General features: G+C 39.1%; 2 protein-coding genes and 2 long non-coding RNA genes across 4 annotated transcripts in view; 1 reads left to right on the forward strand and 3 right to left on the reverse strand.

Annotated features, from left to right (window-relative positions):
- The window catches only part of LOC6574462 (hemicentin-2), a 72,202-nt gene extending 66,262 nt beyond the window's left edge, over positions 1 to 5,940 (forward strand). The window contains exons 7-9 of the mRNA XM_002000472.4: positions 1,419 to 1,627; positions 2,096 to 2,201; positions 2,852 to 5,940. Coding sequence (XP_002000508.2) covers positions 1,419 to 1,627; positions 2,096 to 2,201; positions 2,852 to 2,967 — 431 coding nt within the window. The 3' untranslated portion in view covers positions 2,968 to 5,940. The remainder of the gene's footprint in view (positions 1 to 1,418; positions 1,628 to 2,095; positions 2,202 to 2,851) is intronic.
- A 564-nt stretch (positions 5,941 to 6,504) lies between these two features.
- LOC6574463 lies at positions 6,505 to 7,481 on the reverse strand. Its single transcript, XM_002000473.4, has 2 exons — positions 7,391 to 7,481; positions 6,505 to 7,328 (listed from the first exon to the last, which is right to left on the reverse strand). Exon 2 carries the CDS (start codon positions 7,320 to 7,322, stop codon positions 6,666 to 6,668), a length of 657 nt encoding a protein of 218 aa, XP_002000509.1. The 5' UTR covers positions 7,323 to 7,328; positions 7,391 to 7,481; the 3' UTR covers positions 6,505 to 6,665.
- A 1,015-nt stretch (positions 7,482 to 8,496) lies between these two features.
- LOC116804747 lies at positions 8,497 to 9,353 on the reverse strand. Its single transcript, XR_004364752.2, has 2 exons — positions 9,078 to 9,353; positions 8,497 to 9,012 (listed from the first exon to the last, which is right to left on the reverse strand). It is a non-coding gene; the product is annotated as an uncharacterized LOC116804747 (long non-coding RNA).
- A 9,506-nt stretch (positions 9,354 to 18,859) lies between these two features.
- LOC116804876 lies at positions 18,860 to 22,286 on the reverse strand. The gene is made up of 3 exons (XR_004364897.2): positions 20,962 to 22,286; positions 20,352 to 20,880; positions 18,860 to 19,176 (listed from the first exon to the last, which is right to left on the reverse strand). It is a non-coding gene; the product is annotated as an uncharacterized LOC116804876 (long non-coding RNA).
- Between the last annotated feature and the right edge of the window lie 3,025 nt (positions 22,287 to 25,311).

Consider the following 25,311-nt stretch of genomic DNA (forward strand, 5'->3'; position numbering starts at 1 on the left):
GAATGATTAGAATATCAGTTTGGAGGGTTCAGGGTATCTCCTAGTCGAGCAGTCTCGACTGGAGCCTTCTTACTTGTTCATTTTGTTGTTTTTTTTTTCTCTTTTCTTTTTTTATTTGAGTACTTGAAATGGAATTTTGCTGTTTGCTCCATCTTGATTTTTCAAACTTCCAAATGGATTTTTCCTTTTGCGAATTAATGCAAATTTGATTTTGTTTTTATCTAGAAAGTTTAATACTCCTTCATCTTTTCTGATTGATTTTTATTCATAAATTGTTTATAATCTCTTAAGCTCTGTGCTCTTTCTCAATTATGAGAAAAGTCTGTGGTTGATTGAATTAAAATCTTTTAGTTGGAGTATGAAAATATTTTAGTTTAGCTGCTTAATATTTAAAACCTAAACTAAATTCATAGTATACTCAGTTTATGCTATGTAATTCTGTACATATGTATTTTGTTTTATTTAGTTTTTCGAATAAAAATTCAGAGTGAAATTCTTTGTGGTTGGGCCAAGGGACGGTGGCTAATAATATTGCATATCCGTTTAGCTGCGACGCGCAGCCACAGTCAAGCAACTGGAAAACCAACATGCACAGCGCGACAATTTTGACAGGCTGACACAGTTTGGTGTCAAACCAAAGGCAAAGAGCCTTCACACACATACTCATACGCGTACGCATACGCACACACATATGCTGGCACATGCATGCGAGCAGACAGAATGTTGTGCGAATTCTCAGCACATTCAATTTGCGCAGTTTTGTGTGTCTAACAGCAGTGTAAACCCGGCGTATACGTGATTTTGTCGAATTCGCCAGCGCACGTTGCCGTTGGCCAGTCAGTTGGGCATGGGCGGTCGCAGGGTGGGGCGGGGCGGTAGCAGTCTACAAGAAACAGCGCGTGTGATGTGCAAATGTGTGTGTGTGTGAGTGTGTGTGTGTGGCAATAATTTGAACTTGCGTCCATGTATTTTTTATAGCATTGGAACTCGCTTTTTGACACAACTTGCCACAGACAGCGGCATAGTTTGTTATGCATGTGCGTGCCTCTCCCTTATGAGTGTGTATGTGTGTGTGTGTGCGTGTGAGTGGGTAACTGATGGCATCAGTAAGTGAAAAATTGAAAAGTGAATTCGGCACAGCGCGAGCAATGCCTCCTGCCCCGCCCCCCTGCCCCTGCCCCTGCCCCAGCCCCAGCCTGCATGAAACGCGAAGGTGCGCAGATTTACGTGTGCGACGTGACTAGCAGCTGTTAATTCAATAGATTAGCGCCAATGTCACAATTTCACACAGGCACGCGCCGTATTTGCCATTGAGTTTCTCTCGTAATGAGCACCGTCATCATCTCCAGCAGCAGCATCATCAGCATCGTGCTCATTATTGTCATTGTATGTCTGATGGCGTTTGGTATTTGTTACAGTTCCTCGAACCGAAATACTCGGCGAACCGGATCGCTATGTCAAAGCTGGCAGCAATGTCGTCCTGCGCTGCATTGTGCGCGGCGCCTTGGAGCCGCCGACGTTCATCATGTGGTACCACGGCACCGAGCAGCTGGCCGCCGATTCACGACGCCATCGCACGCAATTGGACCCGAATCTGCCAGAGGCCAGCGGCGAAGGGCAGAGCACGGTGAGTTCCATCAATTGTTCCCTTGTTGATTTTAATTTAATTACACTTGATTTCAAATTTCGTTGTCCGTCTTCCGTCTACCATCATCCGTGTTCCGTGTTCCGTGTTTTGGCCACGTGGCCACGTCCTTCGGCGTTCCGCATCAGCGAAATTACAATATTACTTCACACTGCTCGCATTTATGTCACATGCCAGCCACGCCCCAAAGCCGTCTTAAAGGCAAATGTCGCTAAAATGCTGCAAATTAGAGCTGACCTCTTGGCAGACGTGACTCGCAGACTCGTTAAATATTTAGCCAACGTGTCGCCGAGCTTGTCAGAAGCGTTGCTCAGACCTGACATTTCAATTGCGATTTATCTCCAGCTTTCACGCCAGGGAGCTCTTTGCCTTGCATAAATACATTTATTGTACACAAATTTACATTTCTACATTTCTATTTCTCTTCCTGAAATCGCACAAAATACTCAGATCGGCTCATTAATCATCGAGTCGGCCAAGAAGCGGGACACTGGCAATTACACTTGTAGCCCGTCAAACAGTCCCAGTGCGACGGTCACACTCAACATAATAAATGGTAAGTATATATATATATATATATATATATATATATATATATATATATATATATATATATATATATATATATATATATATATATATGTGTGTGTGTATATAAAAGACTCTTATATATGCAATTCAAACTAAATCCAAGGCAGTGTCGGTTTAAGTTTGCCGAAAGCGAGCAAACTTTAAAACTATTTGAAGCAGATAGCATCTAACTGCCATTAGAGTTGTCATAGCCCAGCTTACGCCGAGAATAATGAACATAATTTTGGAATCAGAACAGCAACACACAGGCAATACAACATATTTAGCTTTGTGTAGACCAATTTAAAATAATTTCTTGATGCACAAATTTAGCCAAGTCTAATGAAGCTGCTGAATATTATGGTGTTATATATTGGAATGCTTTTTTACATATGTATATAACAGCTCTCTCGTTTATATTGCTTATAGAACTAAATTCTATACGAACAGTCATGAAGATGCTTTGCATAAAATCAAATAATCAGACAGGCTAAAAATAAACAATGGAGAAAATATATTAGAATACAGATGAGAAAAGAATACTCTCGACTCTCTGCTACTATTACTACTACTAACATGCATATAAGATGACGGTCAGCTTATGCCTGATAATCCATTCTTATTGCGTCTTTCCAGGAGAATCTTCGGCTTCGGCTGTGACGTCATCGGCCCCCATCACACGTGCATACACACTGTGCATTCTCGCTTTGCTGCTGAGCGTTTTCCTGATCGGCGTGGGACAACCGACATGACGAGTCCAGGGCGGAGGCGAAAGGCAGCTGAATTAAAACAAAAGACAGAACTACGTGGAAAAACTCATAGAAGCAAAGAAAAAGAAAAACGCAGCCAACAAACCAAATTATAGAAAAGCTAAATCGAACAAAAAATATGCAGGAAATATTAAAAACGAAAAAAAACAAATCGAGTGCATATTGTAATTGTAGTTGATTTTATCTGCTAATTTATCTGTAAGAAAGAAAATAATCATAAAAACAAGTCGAAAAACTTCTGAGAGGCAGCAATGGTAAGAGAATGCAACTAAATTGTAAGTACTACGAGCTCTAAGCAACTAGTCCTAAACTCTAACCTAAGCAGGCGAACGTATGCACACGCGCATTTACGTAAATATATATAAATACATAATATATATGTATATGTATATCATATTTATGTACATGTATATGTATATCTGTTTACATTTATGCACTGGCATTTGGTTGTTGTGTATTTGTGTGTGCGTGTGTGTGCATAAATGTATAAACGTAAATATTTATGCAACATCAAGTGAAATTGCAAGGATATTCTTATCAGCCAAAGCATTGCTATTCAGACAAACGGAAGGACAGCGAGCGAGTCCAGGCTCCAATCGAATAAAAAATAATTTTTGATATTTTCCAATAAAGCGCATGCAGTTGGGCAACTCGAATGCATTTTCATTGCAAAGTATTTACGAGTGCAGTCAAAGAGAAAGACACAGACAGAGAGAGAGAGAGAGAGAGAGAGAGAGAGAGAGAGAGAGAGAGAGCGAGAGAGCGATGCAGAGTGACAGTGAGAGAGTCAAGCATGCTGCATTATTCAAAGGCTATCATGTGTCCTTTACCTTGTTTGTCTTTCGTTCAGCTCAGCTCTGTGCATTGCATTTGAAACATTTCTCAATAGCCGAAGCACTTGGCTGCCCCACAGTTCATTTATTCTCAAGCACAAATCAATTTTATTAAAAATGAAACGATGAGAGCAATGCAACTAAGCTGCCAATTCGATTGAAAGCTGTTAACAATAATTTCAAATTTCCCGTAGAATAAATGCATTCGAAATGCTTGGGCAGGAACACAGAAAACTATGCAAAATGTTATTTCATATGCCATGTAATATTCAATACTTTTTTTTTTTACATACATAGCTCAAACTTAATTTGCGTTATGTTTGTTAAGTCACAAATACATTTGAACAGCCATATTTTGCCAGCTCTTATCTCGACATAAAACATGTGCGAAACACACAGAAATTTACATAAAATAATGGAAAAAATTATAGCAACAAAATATATATATATACAAATATATATATTGATTGAGAGACTCACATCAATTTGTATGTTAGCATTAAGATAAGTGTATATACAAAAAATGAAAACAACTCTATGCTGGTATGTGTATAGCAAGCATGTAAATTAATTGATTATAATGGAATAAAAAATATTACAAATTCTATATATATATATATATATAGATATATTGTATGTGTAGCACACAAGAGTTAAGCGCGGAGTATTCGAAATACTTATAAATTGCATTTAAAATGTTATGAAACAACAGCCAGAAAATCTCGTAAAATTTATAGAGAGTGCAGAGTTCATTGTGTATGAAGCAGCAGGCGAATTGCATCGATTTCGATTTATTTACGTCCTTTTATAATTGTGCAAAAGAGAAATAAAACAAAAAAATAAAAAACGTAACACAATATTTATGTATATGCACGGACCGTACAATAACAACACAGATCCATAAAAATTCCCAATTTAATATGAATGCAAGGAAATGTGTCTTTTATTTGGATTTTACACGCAGCAATTGCGAGTGCGAAAAAGAAAGCCAACAAGTTAATGCGCGGAAAAATCAATTAAACGCTTAATTGCAATTAGCCGCTGCACACGAACTTAAAGTCCAAATAATCGAGTATACATTCATTATATGCAATACAAATAAACACACACATACACACACATACACTTATTTAAACAATGCGCATCGCCTGGCAATTGTCATCACGGGGCGTATGAGTAACCAGCCTGTCGCTCATTAATAAAATCCAACCACAAGCAGCTGCAACTAAATGAGGCAACAACACTGTGGTAAACAGCCCGTGGGGCCACGCAACTCTCCCAGTCTCCCACCTTCTCATCCTCAGTTACATTCATCGAATCGTAATTTTTGTTGCTGCTCGCCTTTCATACTTCACACTCTTTTCAAGGCCTCTGCAAATAAACACGTAACAGATGTTTGCGGTCTCTGCGGTCAGCCGTCTTTGAGATGCAGGAAAGTCTTCACCTTTCACGCCTCGATTTTAATTCCTTTTAATTGAACTCCCCTCTCAACTTAAATAGCAAACTATTTAATCCAACACCCACTTCAATGTTGAGCCATGCATTTTAGACCGTAAGTCAAATCGATGGTATAGCGAATATATATATATATAAATATATATATAATTAACTATAAAACGAAATCAAAATACATTTCTAAGTCCTTAAGTGTTTTTCATAAAATTAATTAAAATGTGACCCGAGGCCAGCTTAGTCACATCTACTTAATTAAACTAATTAACTTAATAATCGTCTGACGCCCTAATCGAAGCAAGTGCAATGCAAAAACAAAAAATAATTATAAAAAAATAAATAAAATCAATACGAAAAAAACTGCATTAGCAAAAACGTTAAATCTACTTAACTGTAAATATAACATATATATATATGCCATTAGAGCGCGAATGCATAATACGAAACGATAAATTTTAACAAATTTAAAATAATACATATACACTATACATATACATATACAGTTATGTGCGAACATATAGCGAAATTACCGTTAAGTACCAACTAATTGCAGCAACAAAAGAAAAACAACGTACTTATATATGTAAACGAAAATAAACTATGTGAAAACTCTCAACTGAGAAAATTTATTGCATTGAATAAATAATAATCTGAATAATTAACTAACAAACACAGAAATCATTTTTCATATCCTGATTGGCATGCCGTTATTTTAAAGAAATATATTTATGATTGGAGCAATGAGACTGGAAAATGGGAGCGAAATCTATTTGAGCCTTGACTCTTGGCATTTTACAGTTGCTGCAACAGTGGAAGGTGGGCGTGGGGAAGATCACAGATCAATTGGTAAGTTGCTCTACCTACTTGAGAAAAATGTAAGCTTTGAGTAAGTTCTGTTACTCTTTAACTTCTCAGCGCTTAACGAATTATTCAGAATTCTTTTAGTTGTCAAAGAAGATTAATCAAAAGCTCAGCTTTTATTATTAAATGCCATTGTGCTAACATTTGAAAATTTCATACATATTAAATACAGAATTTTACATACCTTTATAGAAGAAATAATAGTAAAATAAATTTAATATTTAACATTAATACTTCAGATATAAATATGGAATTTCGCATATATGTTCACAATTTTTTTTTTTTTTTTTTTTTTTTTTTTTTTTTTTTGGAAAAAAAATATGTTTATAAAAATATATTACATGAAATTAAATTAAATATAGATTTTTCTTAAAATATATTTATAGCTTATATATTAGAAGACTTCAGAAAACTTTCCAGCGAACATTTTACACATACAAAACTAATATAAGGTACAGATTATTCCAAATCACTTTAAACTTAAAATACATTTCACCTATGTCGAGGCGTACTTAGACAAATTGAATACCTCTCTTAAATAGAGACTTCACTGATGGGCAGTAGCGACTGGGATACGGACTCGATGATAATTTGTCGCGATTGTGCGCTTGGGGCAAAGCCTCGCACGACCATGGTCATTTGAGCATTCTTTTTGCCACGTGCCACCAGCTGACCCACAGCATAGGCCATCACACGGCCCGTCTCGCGCTGCACGGCTATGGCTGGGACCAGGCTGAAGATGACCGAGTCGACGCTGCTGCCGCGCTGCTCGAGCGGACAGTGCATCGCCTCGGCCAGTTTGTGGGCCATGGTGTAGACTGAGTCCTCATCGACCTTGATGCCCAGGTCACAGCTCTCGACGGCGGTCGTCAGAAGGCGGCGTGTGATATCCACGATGTTTATGTTGCAGGCCAGCTTCATCAGGCAGTTGGCAGGAGCTGCAGTCGACTCTCTGATTGTGTTCAATGTGGCTTTCGTAATGTTGCGCTGCGTCTCGTGATCAACATCAATCTGTGTCACGAATTCACCCACATCATGATTTTGTACACCTATGAAATCGGGCGAGCGGCCTCGGCTGCCTAGGTTTTCGTTAAGCCCATGGATGTACCACTCGAGCGTGGGCTTAAAAGGCGTAGCTATGAAAGTATTTGTCACTGCCTCCACCTTAAGCTCGCGTAAGTTTCCAGTCATAATAATCTAAAAGAAACATATCTATAAAGTGAAGCTTTCATTTATATTATATTACATTATAGGCTTACGATTTATTAAATTGGTAGAAAATGGCTTACAAATAACTTAATTATGTTTCTTGCTTTAATAGTAAAGATATAACCTTGTTCATTTTCAGTGTACTTTTCATTCATAATAAGAACTATCGATATTTTTTTACATATCGTAAAGAAGAGTTGCACTGGCACGTAGACACAGCGATATTTGCATAAACCTATCGCAAAGGCTAGACATATTTTACCATACCTAAAATCGAAAGGTGCAATTTGTCAGATACAAATACTATTTTATAGCACGATTGAGTGATAGTAGGTTATGCAAAGCGAACAGCTGATTTGACAGCGTGACGTCATTATTTCAGAAAATGGTGGGCGCGCGTTTGAATTTGTATGAAAATCAAGCAACTTTGACACTGTTATTTGTCTTAAAACTAGTAGACTAAATAAAACGAATTGGGCGGCTAATCACATGTTCTATATAGATGCACGAATCGGAAAATATAAAGGTTTTTGCTAATTTTTATACGCTAAGCCGTTTTCTAAGCAGTTACTGATCATGCAATCCCTTGACCACTTTTACTTTTGTATATAATGGATTTAACCTTACTATCTAAGGCTTGAATTTGTAAAACTAAAGAGTTACTACTAAGTATTATGCATTTCCCATCAATCCGCATCATTATATGTACTAATTTCATTCTTTATAATACAAATCCGATGGCCATAGATGATACGCAGCATTGTTAGCTTCTGTCTAGGTTTTAAGAGCTGATTCAGGCAGATTATGCGTTTCCTTAGGTTTCAATACACATAATCATACAAGTTTACGACCTGACAATTAATACACAAATTTTATTTCACTCCACTGGATGTTTCTGACATGACAGCAGGTGTAGCAGCACCTTTATTGATACCGCTTCAGCGTGTACTATATTTGAATGTGTAGGTAAATTGGCATAAATAAACCATACTGATGGCAAGAATCCGGTTAACTATGTCCATCAATAATTCCTGCTAACTTATTGGCCATTTTGGCCATATCATTGCTGCATTCGAGAGGCTTCCCAGTTCATTCCATTGTGTACTTAATTTCTTTATTGTATGGTAATAAAATTAGTGATTGACCATTTTTAAGGTATTTACTATTGAAATTTTTTATATATAGTTAATTTTGGTTGTTTTGGACGACTTAGTCGATCTCTGCTGAAATGCCTTCCAAGTTTCAGCCGGGATAACATAGCAAAATCTGATAATGTGACGTCACAAGAGAGCTGTTAGTTAACATTAAAAGTAACGGGACTGCTCTTTGCGCAACCTACTGTGTCTTTTAACTAGTGATGTAAATTTGGGTCGAAAATTCGATGTCGATGTTCATCGATGTTTGCAAAATGATAAATCGATGTTGTGTAAAACATCGGCTATAAACATCGATGTATCGATGTTTTCTACCAATTCCGTTATTTTTCGTTAATTCAATTCTTAAACAACATTTCTTCAACATTTTGTTCTATTTTATGAATGGACCGCAGGTGGTCCTTCATGTTGGTCGTGTTACCCGCAATCTTCAAAACTTTGTTGCAAATGTTGCATTTCGCGCTATTTCCATCAATTTTGTAAAGTGCCTCCAGCAAAAGCTTGTCTTTGTTGTTATTCTAGAATAAATACATTTGTAATTGCAAATAACTATATTTATATATATTTTCAACAATTTACTTACTTTGGCATTGCAAACACAGGGTAAAAAAAAGAAACAAATTCGCGAATTTTTCTATGTGGCAGTGTATCCATATGTTCTGCAATGTTGTGAAATTTAACGCCCGATGTTCTGTCAAACATCGATGCATCGCTTAACATCGGTATCAATAAAAACATCGGAAAACATCGGAAAACATCGCCAAAAAAACATCGATTGTCGATGCATCGATGTTTTTTCACATCACTACTTTTAACAGTGATTTTATAGCTTATATGTATACTACCAAAAACGAATATGTTTATAAATCCATCGATTGCTTCCGGAAACGACAGGGTATTACAAATAATAATACTCAAATATTCTCAATGTGAGCAAGTTCTTGGTGTAGTACGAAGACGTACATATTGCCAACCTAATCCAATTTTCCATGCATGGCATGGCATTGAGTCATCTTTAATAATGCTTCCAGCAAACACGTACATACATTCATATGTACTTATGTATACAGTATACAGGTACGTGCCAGAACACAGGTAGGAATTCATCGGCTTGAATGTCGATTTAACCTCCTTCCGGAAGCTTGTAAATACTACGCATATGCATACATGCATATGTATGTATGTGAGTGCATGTGACAGTATGCGCGTATAAAATATATACACAGGCCAAGGTCTTCAGGTAATTGGGATAAAATCGATGCTCTGCAACAAGGCCGAGCATTGTCAAACGGATGCCTTCGAAATTTCTATTAACACAGCGCAGCAGAGCATGTCAGCTTCCAGTAGAGTATATTCATGGCATGATGAACTCTGTAGCTCACGACAGACGACGACTCATCTCTCTGCATTCCGCCATAGGCTGCAGCTTTTAGGGTATACGTATTGTCGGCTTGCGGCCCTGGGCCCAAACATTTGTGATCGAATAGTCGGCCGACTAGATTGATTGAGTGTAATGGAAGCAGTTTAATTGAAAAATTCAAGAAAAGAACTGGGAACTGAAAAGTTTAAATTAATTGCGAACTCGTAAATAGAACAACAGACACAATCGTAGTCGAGAAATTGCCATTTGAACAAAAGGTAAGAGTTGCTGTAAAACCCGATAGCAGCTAGCTGGGAACTCGTATATGTATGCACTATATAAAGGAAAAAAGAAGAATACATCTCACATATATATATATATATATATTATAAATATGCATATCATATATCATATCATAACATTACCAAGCCGAGTCGTCAAGTTTCAAGAGCTGCATTTAAATCGTGCTCGCATCGCCAGGCGTCACATCCTGAACTTTGGCACGTCGCATTCAGATGCTGGAGTAAGCTGCGCAGAGGCCACATCATTTTCAAAATGAGATCTAATGAGTGCACATTCAGGCCAAAAGGAAGCTGGTTAGCTGGCAAGCCCGGCGGTGACCGACTAGCGCGTCTACTTCCTTGTACTTCAAACAGGGTCAAACTGAGTAGGAAATGCAAAGTGCATTCACATTTTGATTTCATTATTGCCTTTCACTACAAATCTGACTTCCGTGTACAAGCTTCCATCTGGCGCTTGAATGCAATCAATGGCCCCCATTATGGGCGTCGACTACTCGCACAAGGTGAGAGGCATTGAAATGCAGCTCAAGAAGCCGGCGCGGGCGGGCAAGCGAGAGGAGAGAAGCAGGATGCGGGCCTGTGAGAGGTTGAGTCAATGCCTGTGGATGGTAAATCCGGAAAAGCGGCGAGTGCCAAGCTTCTTACAGCCACGACCAGAAAACGTTCCCCGCTTCGGCACCTGGGTGGAAAACTTTTGGATGTCAGTGTTAGTTGAGCGCTTTGTCTGCGGTTTGAAAAAGATTTTCGTTTTGTGGAAAGCCGGCAACAAAAATTATGTTTTTCGTGAGAGGCTGCAAGGATTTGCGGCTTTGCTAAATGAATGGAGGGCTGTAAACTTGAGAGCTAAACTTGAGCACGAAAGAAATTGGCTACCCAATCATATAGATGAGACAAATAATCATTCAATTTAAAATTCTACAAAATATCAGATATGGCATAAATTGACATAGGTATTGCATTATGCTGCGAAAACTAAGAATGTCTTCACTCTCTATCTCCCATTTTTGACAGGCACCCCAAAGTGAAATGCCTCACATAAATCACCGTCGAATGGCAATAAAAAAAATAAAAGAAACTTTGAAAAGTAAGCTCAAATACTGCCCAGCCTTGATCGGCCCAAAATATAATGCGAAACAGAACGGAAACATGCAAGAGCGCACAGGCTGGACCATGGGCAAGGACAATGAGCCTGCGACGAAGGTCGCTGAACAATTTAACGAATTTCCGTCGCACCGAAAATAAGAGACTTAAGTTCTGTATCAATGGCAAAGGCAATGGCATTAAAGTTTGGCATTTAAACAGAAAAAATGAGAAAAATGCGAAAAGGGTGCCCAAACGGAAGGCAAAATGGCGACACCGGACATGAAATAATTTCAATTTTGTGCATTTCCTTGCGCGCCAGATTGTCTTGAAGATGGGCCCAAGTCAAAGGAAAATATTAAATGGGAATTTACAATTTTAATAAACTTTCACCACGCACAACTTTCTGGAGCCTTTGCTGGTCTACGCAGACTGCTGAATGCCTCTATCTCTCTCTCCCTCTCTCTGTCTCTCATTCACGCCTTAAAAGCCGCAAAGTTCCCTTTGCACTACTTGGCTCAAATGTCCGCTGGGAGTGGGGCGTCATTGCTTTACACTTTTCTCCCAGCACTTTTCATTCATTTAATTTTGCCGCTGCGGCAGGTGCGGCTGGAGGGGAGCGGCTCCACAACAGATGGCACTTGGGTATTTAACGTTCGCTAATGCCCCGCGGCCGTTGCGGTGCAAATGGGGCGTGGCTGCAGCCGAAAAGAGACGGCGACAGTTGGCGGCCGTTTCCTAATTACAAATCAGCGGTGGCGCCCCAAAAAGGAGCACGCTAAAACAACGCAAAAACGAACAAAAAAATATCCTTGCAACAACAACAGCAACGAAAAGCCGCACAGAGAAATTACAAAATATTCGCTATGCTCTCTTTTCTTTTTCGTTCACTGTTTTGTTGTTGTTGCTTTCTTGCGACTTTCTGGGTCAACAATTATGCAAAATACTCTTAGACCGTCGCATTTATCTGTCCTTTCGGCTGTGGACCTTAAACACAAAGAGCTGCCACGCCCTCTTTCTCGCACTCTTCGCTCCCCTCGACTGCGCCCACTAGCTGCGATCCCCAAGGACTACTGCTGGCGCATCCGTTTTATAATTAGTTCGCTGCTGTGCAACACTCAAGAGAGTGCGAAAGAGAGAGAGAGATAGTGAGTGTGAGTGAGAGAGAGCGACAATTGAAAACAGTTTCTAAACGAGACTTTAAGATTTAATTGTTTGAAATTTTGTTGAGTGCTTCGCACGATTATGGAGAATTCCAGCCAACCCAGCCAGGGGTCCATAGCCTTGAAATCGACTAATGTGATTGTTTTTGCATTTCCAATTAGATTTTTTTTCTCCATCTCAGACGTTAATTAATGTAGTGCATTAGCATCATTGGCTTTACAATGAAAAGGCTGTTGAAGTTAGGGAAGTTTATAAAGTAACTTCTAAGCTCTTGTAGGGAATATGTTTGATATGAAAGGGCATTTGATTGAAAATTTTAATAGAAGGTGTGTCTGGTCCTTGAATATAAATAAATAATATGTACAAAATGTTTCTTAAATTGAAAATGCATTAACAATTAGTGCAGTTAATACAATCTGTGTGTAAAGATAATGGTGAGTATGGGAACTGACAACAGTTTTAATAAGCAAATAATACTTGAAAGTATAATAAATCATGTGGGTGGAGATAGGAAATCGAAATATATCGGATTATATTATTATATAAATAAAATAATAATAATATACATTAATTATAATAATAAATCAGATTTATAGAGTTTCCTTTGGAAAAGTGTTATATTGCCTTAAACATCTCTATAATAAATCACATTTGAAGAGTTTCATCAAGAGAACAGTTACTATCTAAATGTATCTATAAACTGCAGTCGAGCAGCCAGTCATCCCAAGTTATCCCAGAATCTAGCATTAGCTCTGGTTGGTCTATGGCTGTTTGGGCCTCTTGGCTGTGCAATAAGTAATTTAATAGTCTCGTACTTTCTTGTTCTTGTTCAATCACTTGTTTCAGGCAGCTCTTGCGGTTTCGGCCAGAAAGTTGTGGCTGTTGTGTGGCAAGGCAAACGCTTGGCTCCAGTCGACATTATAGGCCAGTGCGCTGTGTGTGCTGCCTACGGCAAGTGCAAGTGACATCATTAACTTTTCCTTGGCTCTGCGAAGCGCTTCCTAGCTGACTGCCTGGCTGGCTGTCGGCTCTTGCAGCATTTCTGTTGCACCTTCCGTTCGGCTGGGATACAGTTGAAATAAAATGTCGAAAAAGTTTGCTGAACCCAGCAGCAGCGAGCAGAGGACCAGCTTGCGGTTGCCCGTTGTGGTTGCAGTCTGCAGTTGATGCTGCCCCAATGCCACCTCGGCTCTGGCGAGGCGCCTTTGTTTCCGGCGGTGCATCGGCAGGCTGCGTTGTTGTGCTTATTGATTTGTATATTGAAACTACATTACCAGCTGAGAGCTGTCGGACCAAGTTTATTTGAACTTTTTCATTGGGTGTGTGGCCATTGGCCAAGCTCTCATTTCTTTTGCTCTTTGCCCGCTCTCGCCCATAGTTCAGTTTATTTAATGCTATTTGTTGCATGTCAAGAGTCGCTCTTCAGCCCCACAGAGTGCCCAGCTCGACATTTACTTAATAATATTTTGTGAGCCCTTTGCATCAGCTAAGGCTAGCAAAACTCACAAAGTGAATGAAAACATTTCATAGCCCTGACTAAGGCCGAGCACATAGCAGGGCAGTACAGTTTGGCAGTAAACGCGTTAAGAAAACTTGTCTCATCACAGAATACAGGCGTGCCACTCCCACGACTGGCCTCCTTTCCTCCTCTCCGCTCTTAGTACTTGTACTGGCCAGCTGGCCCTAAAAGCCAGTCAACGAGACATGATTTTGAACTTGTACGGCGAACGGGCTGCCGCTGTGCGAGTGGCATTTGCAGCTGACATGGAAATACCTAAATGCACACACACACACACACAGTTGCACCCACGCACCCACACACCCATAAGCACACACGTCTTGCGAGCGCTTGCGGCGCATTTCGAGCAGGCACGCCCACCATAATGCTGTGGGCCGGGCAGACAATAGTTGGCTCCTAAGTAACCTCAACCTCATTCGCAGTCAAGCCACTCACACAATGGGAAGCCATGTGCATATACATGTGGATATATATAATATATATGATTCAATTGCAGGCAAAGCAAAGTTTGTTTCAGACAAAATTTATTTAAAGCATTGGTTAATTAAGTACTTGCAATACAGTTATAAAATTACAGTTATAAAATCATCTTGCAAATTTTATGCATGCTTTTGATCTTTCGATTCCACTGTACTCTCAGTTGCCTTGTCACACAATTTCATTTGTTGTTATGCACTCAAGAGGTCATCGTCGACGCTGTATGATTACGCGGCTCTTCTCGCCCAGCAGCCGCCTGTAGTCGTTCTCCCTTGCTCTCGGAAAGTTTCCCAACTGATTTCCCCTCGCTGACATTGGGGCCGCTGTAGTATTTGTTACTTATTCTAGTTATGCCCAGCGGTGCCTTCCAAAGAGAGCAGCGCACATCTCACATCTCTAGCAGGGGTCGGGCAATCTCTGTGTGAGTGAGTGAGTGTGTGTGTGTGTGTGTGGGTGCGTCGTCTTATCCGACATGGCTGCATATCGAGGTTAAAACTTGACAATAGTTCAACTCGACTTGCTGCCCACTCCCACGTCTTCATTGGCCTTAGCCGCCCGTAGACCGGGCTCAGTGCTCAGCGGTTACGTATACGCCGCGTTAACTTGTCGCCCTTGTCATCGTCGCAGCTGCCGGCTGCTCGCTGCAGCTATGCCAAGCAATATGCAAGACGGCTCTCGACCACTGCTCCGCTCCAAAAGCCACATGCCCAGCCTCACCCTGCCCCGCCCCTGCTGCTGCAGGGCGCAGATCGTGACCCAAATTATTTACACAAAATACAACAAGCGCGCGTGTGTGTGTGTGAGTGCGTGTGTGTGAATGTGTTAGTGTGTGTTTCTGTCTGCTGCATGCAGTCGCAAGTGTGTCGTGTCTTCAAGTTGTTTGACAACCGCCCCCAGCCCCACCTTCTCTCTCTCTCTCTCTCTCTCTCTCCCTCTCTGCTCTCTACTTGAGCACATCCCTGCAGCACTTCATCTATGTACAAATCGGCATTTGGCTGTGCGCAGATTTTCGAGGTTAATGCGTGCAAAAGTTTGAAATTAGTAAATTTCCTTTCTTCCTATCTTGCAATCCACACACACACACGCACACACACACACTTTGCTCCCAGGCACGCTCCACACTCCATTTTCTCAAAGCCGAGTCCTGGCTGGTTATAAGTGCATCTAATTTATTTGTATTTTGTGTTTGTGTTACAGTGCGTATACGTGATACTTGCTTTTTGCTACCGCCTCTGCTTACCAAAATGCAGCAAAAACAAATATGAACGACCACAACAACAGCAACAAGCAGAAGAAGAAGAGGACCCACATAACATTGTAGGCGACAGTGGCACTCGTTTAAATTAAAGTTTTTGACCCAAATTTATGTTAGAAGTTGATATTTTCTTTAGCATTAGTTCTTCTGCTCCCAGTATCCTTAGCTCCTTCCGCCTCCTCCCGCGCCTTTTGTGCCCGCCCAGCTGCCCCGTGCAATATTCTAAAAAGCAACATACGTGACAGTATTTTGTAATTTTGCGTGCCAGCGACAAAATGAGTTCATTCCGAGTTGCGTCTAAGGAAATGCACTTTTTGCTCCCCTCCTGCCTCTCTCAAGCAGTCCCCCGCCACCAGCCCTGCCCTGGCCCACCCGCCGGGAGACTTATGAAGAAGCTGAAAGTCTTTGTGTGCGACTTTAGTTGCAGTAATGGCAAGACTAAATTCTCAAAAATGTTCTCATGTTTCTGGAATTCTCTGTGTGACCACGTGCTGCTCTTGTTTTCAATTAAATTGGATTTAGAATTTAGAATTTGACGCAGGAAGCTTCGCACTCCCCCTCCCTCTTCGCCCTGCTAAAAGCTTTGTTGCATTTGCTTATGCATTTCAAATTTTGAGCAAGGCCAACCAAACTCAGCGAAATTGATAATGCAAATACTTTATGAAACATTGTTTCTTGGAAATAAAGTAAGATAAGCATATTTCCTCTAAACTCTTAAGCTATCAGGAATACTATAAGAAGCAAAAAGAGGAAATAAATTGGAATTGAGAATGACTTTCAATGCTAAAACTATTTCTATATTTTCAATAAATTATTTTAAACTCGACCCATATTAAAAAAAGATTCACTGCTCCTATAGAGCATAATTTAGAACGCTTCGAAAATCAATTTCCCAATTTGACTGCTGCTCATTTGATTAGAAAGAAATAATTGTGTCAGACCGAGCAATATATATAAAATGTGCTAAATATGCAGAGGGAAAATAGACACAGAGTAGACTGAAATGTGCTCAACTACTTAAATATTGATTGCCATGAAGATTGCCGGCTCTGCCTTTGTGCAGCTGTAATTAGATTTCGCTTTCTGTTTCAACAGATTGTAAGTAGCACATTCAAGAGTAACAGTATCTTATCTGGGCGCTAGCTTAATTAAACAGCTAGCGGGGCGTGGCGGCGGGCGGTGGCAGGACGCCCAAGAAGCCAAGCAAATTGTTCAAAATGAGTTAGTCAAACATGGCACAAGGCCACGCCGCCGGCAACATAGCAAATAGAAACACAAGTATAAGTAAAAATGAAAAAAGTAATATATATATATATACATACATATTATGTATATATAAATTCAGGAAAGAATTGGTCAGTTTAGAATACGCTGAACTTTGGCTGCCCTAAATAGCAGAAGAGATAAATATAAAACATAAATAAATAGTTATAACTTATTTAACATCTACTCTTATAAAAAATGTGAATATATGTATAAAAAAAAAAAAATATATATATATATATATAAGTTGATGAAAGTATTAATACTTTTATTTATAAGTATAAATATATATATATATATATATATATATATATATATATTTATACTTATAAATAAAAGTATTAATACTTTCATCATATTAATACTTTTATTTATAAGTATAAATATATATATATATATATATATATATATATATATATATATTTATACTTATAAATAAAAGTATTAATACTTTCATCAACTTTGAATATTAAAAAAAAAAAAATTAAATACATAAATATTTAAATTATGTAATATATTCAATGATATAGTATATAATACCTATTTTATATATATATCTAATTATTTGTATCCAAAGATCAGACTAAAAGCTAAACTAAAGGTAAGAGTCGAATGGAATAAACTTCTGGCGCTACACAAGCAATATTTAACTGAATATAATTTCTACGTATTATTCCTTCAACTTGCAACTTGCAGAATGCGTAATATCTCTCTGATATGAGAGTATAAAACAAGAAAAATGGCGGACAATGAGGGAGGGGAAACGGAACCGTGAATGGGAGCTTGGGGAACAGTGGACTGTGCGCAGAGTCTGGGCATCGTGCTCATGAATATGTACATGTGTATGAATATATATATGCTCGTGTGTATGTATGCATGTCTGTGTGTGTGTAAGCGCGGGTGTGTGTCTGTGTGTGTGGAGTGGACAACTATGTGCGTTGCGTGCTGGTTGCTGGCCAGCGCCGCGTGCTAATTATGATGAAAGATTTCTGCATCTTTTAGCGTTAATCCATTTGGAAAATTAGAAATGAAAATTTAATGAGATTTCCACCAACTTTTCCCGACATTTGCGTATATTTTCCACACTTTAGTGATTTTTTTCCTGTTTTTTCCTTTTTTTTTTTTTTTTGTACTTTGCTCACATCGCATGGCAATTAGCGTGCTCCCTTTAAGGCGTCCAAAGCAGAAACTAATAATTGAATGGAAACTGTGTGCGGCAGCAGACTGGCGGAGAGGGAGTGGGGAAAAGTCTGGTAAAAGTTGAAAAACTATTGACAGAAGCTATTGATGTTGCCATCTGGCCGAAGTTATCGAGCATCGTGAGAGCAAAGTTCCCATTGGCGACGTGTCAGTGGATACCTCAATCTACAGTCGCCTTCGCTCTGCTCGTGCGGGGCAAGGCAACTTCTTTGCCCTGGAGGGTGGGCCAACGCTTGTAATGTCATCAGTCATTCATTACGCTTTATGAAGTAAGTGTGCTTCTAAAACGAACATTAATTTCTACCCAACAGCCAGCAATTAACGCGACTCGACCCAGCCAAGCGTCAACGGAAAAATGTCTCCCTTGGAGCTCGCAGTTGTGCTTTATAACACGTTTTTAATTACCCGTTTCGCGGCGTTTGGGGACCAACAATATGGCAATCCAGCAATACGGCAATGAGCGAGTGCAACTTGAAAACAATTAAAAATGTCGTAATTGTCGCATTAATGTTTTTCTGATAACATTTTTGCACTTGGCACGCGGCCAGGCCCAGGCACTGAGACAGTGCTGTAATTGCCGAGCACGCAACACAACAGGACTTACCGAAAAGAATGTCAATAAAAAATTAATTAAAGAAACTGAAAATGATATTTTTATAGACAGTTATCATGCCCAGCCCAGCAAATATTCCCAGCTGCCTCGTTCTATTTATGCAAAACTAATAAAAAACAAAACGAAAATGAGTAAAAATTGCGTTCTTTTTTCATTTATTTTTGGGTTCTATTTATCGTCAAACCATGTTGCGTGGCCATAAAACATGGCCGAGTCTGTACTTAATGGCCAGCCCATGGCCCAGCGTACTAGCCTCGAATCATTAAACGCACTTGTGACCCCCAACGTACGCCTCACACCCGCACGGACAACTCTAAGGGCATGTCGCTATGCGGCTGTACCTCCTGGACATCTCTATGCAGCCATCATCGTAGCTCTCCTCTGATCCAATGCTCTAAATCATGGCAAATAGCTTCGAAACGTATGCAACTAAGTGCATGATCTATGGCCTATATACATATGCAATTAAAAGAAGAAATAAGTATAAACAAGTAAGAAGACTCTAGTCGAGACTGCTCGACTAGGAGATACCCTGAACCCTCTAATCTGATATTCTAATCAGTCTGCACTTCTTTTCAAAACATACACACGCACGTATTAGAACGCGCTCTGCTAACTGCGCAGTAAGCAGCGACTGCGCTTGTGCTGCGCTGTAGTGTGGGCAACATTATAAGAATTTATTTGTTGAATAATTTAATTTCTAGACGTACAATCTTAATGAAACTTTTAGAGCGTAATCATATGGTAAAAATGTATGTACATTCCAAAGCACACGTCTCTAGTACTTGAAATACGCCTTTTACAAAGGTGAGGGTGAGGGGGTGAATTTAAAGGTGGGGGGTAAATTTTAACAAAAACCGAAATTGTATAAATTGCATATAATCATACATTAAAAATTTGGAGACTCTAGCAATAAAAGTGTAGAAGATATAATTTTATAACTGGTTTTCGATAAGGTTTTTTATCGATAAAAAAGATCGGGATGAGTTATCGATTTTTAATGATAAACTTGATATGCGCGCTGTAATTACGAACATTTTAAAAAAAATTTGAAGTCTCTAGCTCTTATATCTTCTGAAATCGACGCGTTCATACATACGGACAGACGGACAGACGGACAGACGGACAGACAGACGGACAGGGCCAAATCAACTCAGCTCGTCGCCCTGATCAAGAATATATATACTTTGTTGGGTCTGCCACGCCTCCTTCTGCCTGTTACATACATTTCAACAAAACCATTATACCCTGATTTCCCATTGAAAATGGGTTCAGGGTATAAAAATATTCCGCTTATTTAAGTGTGAAATCTAACGTTATTCTATATATTGAAAACAAGAAACAGATCTAAAATATCAGGGCTTATTAAAGTGTGTCTCACATGGCAAAGGGCTTTTATAGCTTGGTGCCAAAAAAGAAAACGAAATTTGCAATTTACATAGTTTTTAGCCTCAATTAAATAGTGTGCTTGCTAGCCTTACTTTGCTGTCCTTATCAACAGGGAAACGTAACGTCAAATACCACTTCAGACGTTCCCTTCGGCCAAATAACTCAGATACATATTTCAATCTTAATGAAAATGGTTACAATTCAGAGTTGGCTTCAATAAACAACATTTTCTTACCGACGGCGCTGCTGTTAATGTAATTACCACAGCATTTTTCTTTTGCCGCACACGCTCACACATACACATATAACTTGTGCACTGACATCTTCTGAAAGGACGAGCCGTTACTGACAGAGACGCCGGCAGAAAACTCCTTCAATTGGCGCAATGAACTTATCAGCCAATGGCCTCGGCTCCACTTTCTTCTTTGTCTCTCCCTCTCTGACACACTCTCTCTCTCTCCTGCTCTCTCTCTCTCTCTGTCTGTCTGTCGGTTGGTGCCATATTAAGCATGTGCGTGCCTCTACGTATACTCATTAAAATTGACCAGCCATTATTACAGGAACGTGCCTTTCTTTGCCGAGTAATTTATTCGACTCCTTTGATGCGGGCGACACGGAGGAGTGACTTCAGCTGCCGGGACGTTACTTCCAGCAGCCACTGTGCGTACGCATGCTTTAATAGGTCCACTCCATTATAATGCTGATAACAGTTTATTTATTTAGCATTTACACCATATGTACATAAATATTATCAGCTTGTTTTGCTTGAAGTAGAAACGTGGCCGACGACGAATATTATTAATTTTATTAATAATTGAAGTACACAACTTACTCAATCTACTTACTGGATAGTAGTAGTACGAAGTTGGCCTGGCATGAGATAAGTGTGGAGCCACATGTGCTTGGGGCTGGCTGTCTGGCCCATTGTCTGAATTGACATATCTGCATTCTATGCCATTGAAATTTTATAAATCATGTGCAGATTTACTTTCCTTTTTGCTCTCTAACATACATACATATATCTTTTATTTCGGCACACACACACAGATGTTCGTTTATGGTAGAGGCGAAAAGCCACAAAACACATTCATCAAATCCGCAAAGTCATTCATCATGGGTAATATATTTGACATTGTCAGTGATGGATAAATACTACGTATTGCCACACGGAGAGTGGCCCACTGGGCCGAAACCAAATGGCAACAGAAAGAGCGACAGCAACAACAATACCAAAGGCAACACAAACAAACTACAACTACGGGATAAGATATTCCGCAACATGAGCTGCGCCGGAAGCATATCATCTGCACGAATTTTGCGTTTCGCTGCATGAAAATTGCCTTTAAATTGTTTGATTTTTTTTTTTTTCTTTCTGTCTGTATTTCACTGACGTAAATCCATGAACACAGGTGATTCGACTATGCGAGTCGGCGTAACAGTGTTTCTATGCACATACATACATACATGCATATGCCGTCGCATGAAATTAAGCGATTTGGAGTTGACGTGATGAAAATATGGCATTGATTTAAATTTATTGTAAATGAATATTCAATTCCAAAATAGTTTTTATTCTAAATGCGTTTTATATTTATATTTTTATAACAGTCATTGCAATTGAATTAGGAGTTAGCATCGGAACTCCATGTAGTGTTGCTATCGAAAATGTGAATTCGGAGCATTACATTTGTATTATTTCCGAAACTATTTATACTAGACTGCTATTAATTTGGAAGATTCTGAAGAAAGTTTACTTTTTAGGATCATTTGTTATATTACTTAACATACACACAGTATTTACATATATACATACATACATATGTACTTTACTCATAACGTTTACTTTCTTTATTTATAGACAATATAAACTACGCTCTCCAACAAGTTTCTATTCTGTGGCTCTTCCCTTTCAATTTAATTGCTCTCTCTTTATATCGTCTGGCACTTTTAGCTGCTTTTTCCTCATTGCTCACAAACGCCAGCACACATACATACACTTCTTTTTCATTAAAGGCCTTCATGGCATCTCGTTCTCTCTCAGTAACTGCCGAGACCGAGCTCAGCAACACCTACATATATCTGTCCCACTCTCGTGGAGTGCCAATTTGAGTAAACTAAGAAGTGAGCTGCCAACTCGAGCAATTCCTCCCGTACCACTATCGGAATATGACACTATGTTGTTAGACATTACACTAAGCCTTAACATTATATTCGTGATTTGAGCTGCTTGAATAAAATCGGGATTCCTACTTCTCTTGGCCCTTGATTTGCTTCTTGATTTCAGCTTTCTTTCATGAGCGGAGTGAGCATGAGTGCAAATGAATATGAATTAGATGTGAACTCTTTGGTTCTTTAGTTGGTTCTCTGCTTATCTGAATGGGCAAATAGTTTTTCGTTGTGGGTAAATTGTTATTAATGGGCAGCGCCTGCTATAAAGTGACCAATTTCGGGCGCTTTCTCGCCGAGTTTCTTTCTTATTTCAATTTCCGGCAGTTTTGGCGCGCAACGCGTTAAGTTGTCATTTGGTGACGGGCAAAGAGCGCCAAATAGAAATGTGGACTGAAATGGGCGAAAAACTTTTGAAATAACTTCAAATGCGCGTGCAGAAAAAAAGAACGAGGGAATGGGAAGCGAACGCGACGCGAAAGCGTGCGGCATAAAGAAAATTGTGGAAAGTGCTGCCGCCTCTAAGAACAGGCAAACTGTTTTTGTGCTTTTAGAAGGCAACTAAGCGCGAAAAGTTTCGCTTTTCGGCTGGCAAGGACAACAACAAGCCGTAAGGACGAACGCGCAAGCAAAGATGGTGTTCTAAATAAAATAAATTCGATTCGCATTTGCCGAGCTGCGAACTTAGTGGGCCGCGGCAGCACTGTCCAGAGGCCTCTGCTCCACCAGCACATCCATCGCACTTTTTGTGAACAGTTCGTGTGTGTGTGGGTGTGGGAGTGCCTTGAAGACTCACTGCCACATTAATTTCACTTCTTATAAATCTCGTAAGATGTTCCATTTTTGTTTTTGTTGCCTTTTTTCCGCCGGCAAGCAAATTTGCCTGCACATAAATTATTTGATATTAAAGGCAAGTCATAGCCGCTTTAAAGTCCTGCTCAAACTCCATATATCATCTTCTATCGGCACAATTAGGCAAGCACTGCGGAGCGTTTTCGATTTGTGTCAATATTTTAATCGTTCTCGATTAATTTCGTTTGTGAGCATCATTTTTCAATATGCTAAATTTGTTTGCCCCGCAAATATTGACTGAAGCCTAATTTCGGGAATATTTTCCAATTACATTAGGATTATGTTTGAGCAGGTTGTGCGCGGCGTGAGGTCTGTTGGGATTACGTGGTTAATTTGAAAATATATATTGAGTATATAAGCGAGCAGCCCTGTTGCTTGGCAGAAGTTTGTAAACTCCTAAACAATTCTGGGGGTAAAATGAGGTCGTCTGGCTTATTTATATATTACCCATACTGAAGAGACTCTGATGGGAGATATCGTATATATCACACTCTCATAATAAGCTATTCATTTAATAACCTCTAGCTAACACAAAAAGTAAAAGGTTGCATTTGGCTCGCTGTAAGTGGAATTAAAAAGTATATTCCGCTAATGCATAAATTGGGCGATAGCCATAAAAATAATGGTAAATGGTAAATAAAATGCGCCAAAATGTAATGAAAACAAACAAAACTATAAATTCGAACTAACCCATAAAACTTTATTGGCAAAACATTTAGTGTGCACATAAACATGAAAGTTTTATTCTTTTTGTTTTTGTGGCTCTGTTGTATAGTATATAACGAGTTTATACAGCAAATACAGATATATGTATAGACATATATGTACATATTTAATCATGCTAAAAGCCAAATTAGGCTGCTGGCATAAAGAACTACAACTTTTTCGGTTATCTACCTTTGATTCCAGGCCGAGTAATCAAAGTTAATTTGCTTAAATAAAATTTCATAATATTCGCAATAAAAAATGTTTTCTTGAACTTTCCCAAAATATTGTCTTTAAATAACGAATAATCGAAATTTTGGTTCACTGTGGCTTGATTTGCTAATACAATTGAGTCTCGATAATTCGTATCCCGCTAAATAAAAAATCGCGATAAAAAAATAATTAATCTATGCCCTTGAAAGAATTTTTCGATAATTTTAATTTCTGTGTAAATAAAAAAAAAAAAATAAAATAAAATAAAAAAAAAAAGTACTAATCCTCTTGCCGTTTCGAATTATCGGGATTATACTGTATATATTTCTTTAACAGAACCACTGACCAAAAAACAGTTACTGACAGAACTAAAATTTTTACTGTATTACAATTGTACGAAAGACAATGAGAATGAAACAAAAAACAAATTTAATTTTGTTATCGACTATCTCTATTCAAATTGCCATCACTATTTCATCCATAACACCTTCATATGCTACTTTTCTCTTCCATGCATGGGAAGAAGCTTTTTTACATATGTACCTATTTTACACACAAACATATGTACATATGTATGTACGTTCATTTTGTGTACATACAAATATATGTACATATATATGTGTATGTATGTGCAACTATAAGGCAAATTCAATTAATGTCCACCTTATTAAAAGAATACTTAATGCATAAACAAATCTGAAAGACCTCTGTAAATGGCTCTTGAAGTGCATATTATTATGGTATATTTATTTCGCCTCAATTAAGTAGCAATTAGAGAGACCGAAATTCCCACAGGTACGCTTTATTTGAGTAGGAATGGCCAAATGAACCTGCAGTTGCCCAGCTTAGCTTTCGGCAAGTTGTCATATTGATTTTGGCCTTGTTCTGCATGTTTCTCAAATTTACATGTGTCCTGTGCGAGGACCCCAAAGCAAGCAGTTGGGATGGGAGCCACCTCAACAATTAAGCTAAAACGATTCTTTGTGTGGTTTACGTTGACCGTAATTATAAGTTAAGCTGCTATTAATTATGGTGCCTAATAGAGCTTTGGAGAAGGGCGGGTCTGCCCGGTGCCAGCCCCGAAACTCACATATGCTTAACCTCAATTTCACATCCACAGGCAGTGAGATGAGGGAGAGGGAGTTATCGCCGACATCAGCAAAATGTATCCGTAGGCTAATCTGTCGGGAACGTTGAGCAAATCGCTTCCGTCTGCCCCACCTGCACCGCCACCAGCGCAACCACCTTTCACCCGACCC

Source organism: Drosophila mojavensis, unplaced genomic scaffold (genome assembly GCF_018153725.1).
Source record: "Drosophila mojavensis isolate 15081-1352.22 unplaced genomic scaffold, ASM1815372v1 contig_231, whole genome shotgun sequence".
Taxonomy (NCBI): domain Eukaryota; kingdom Metazoa; phylum Arthropoda; class Insecta; order Diptera; family Drosophilidae; genus Drosophila; species Drosophila mojavensis.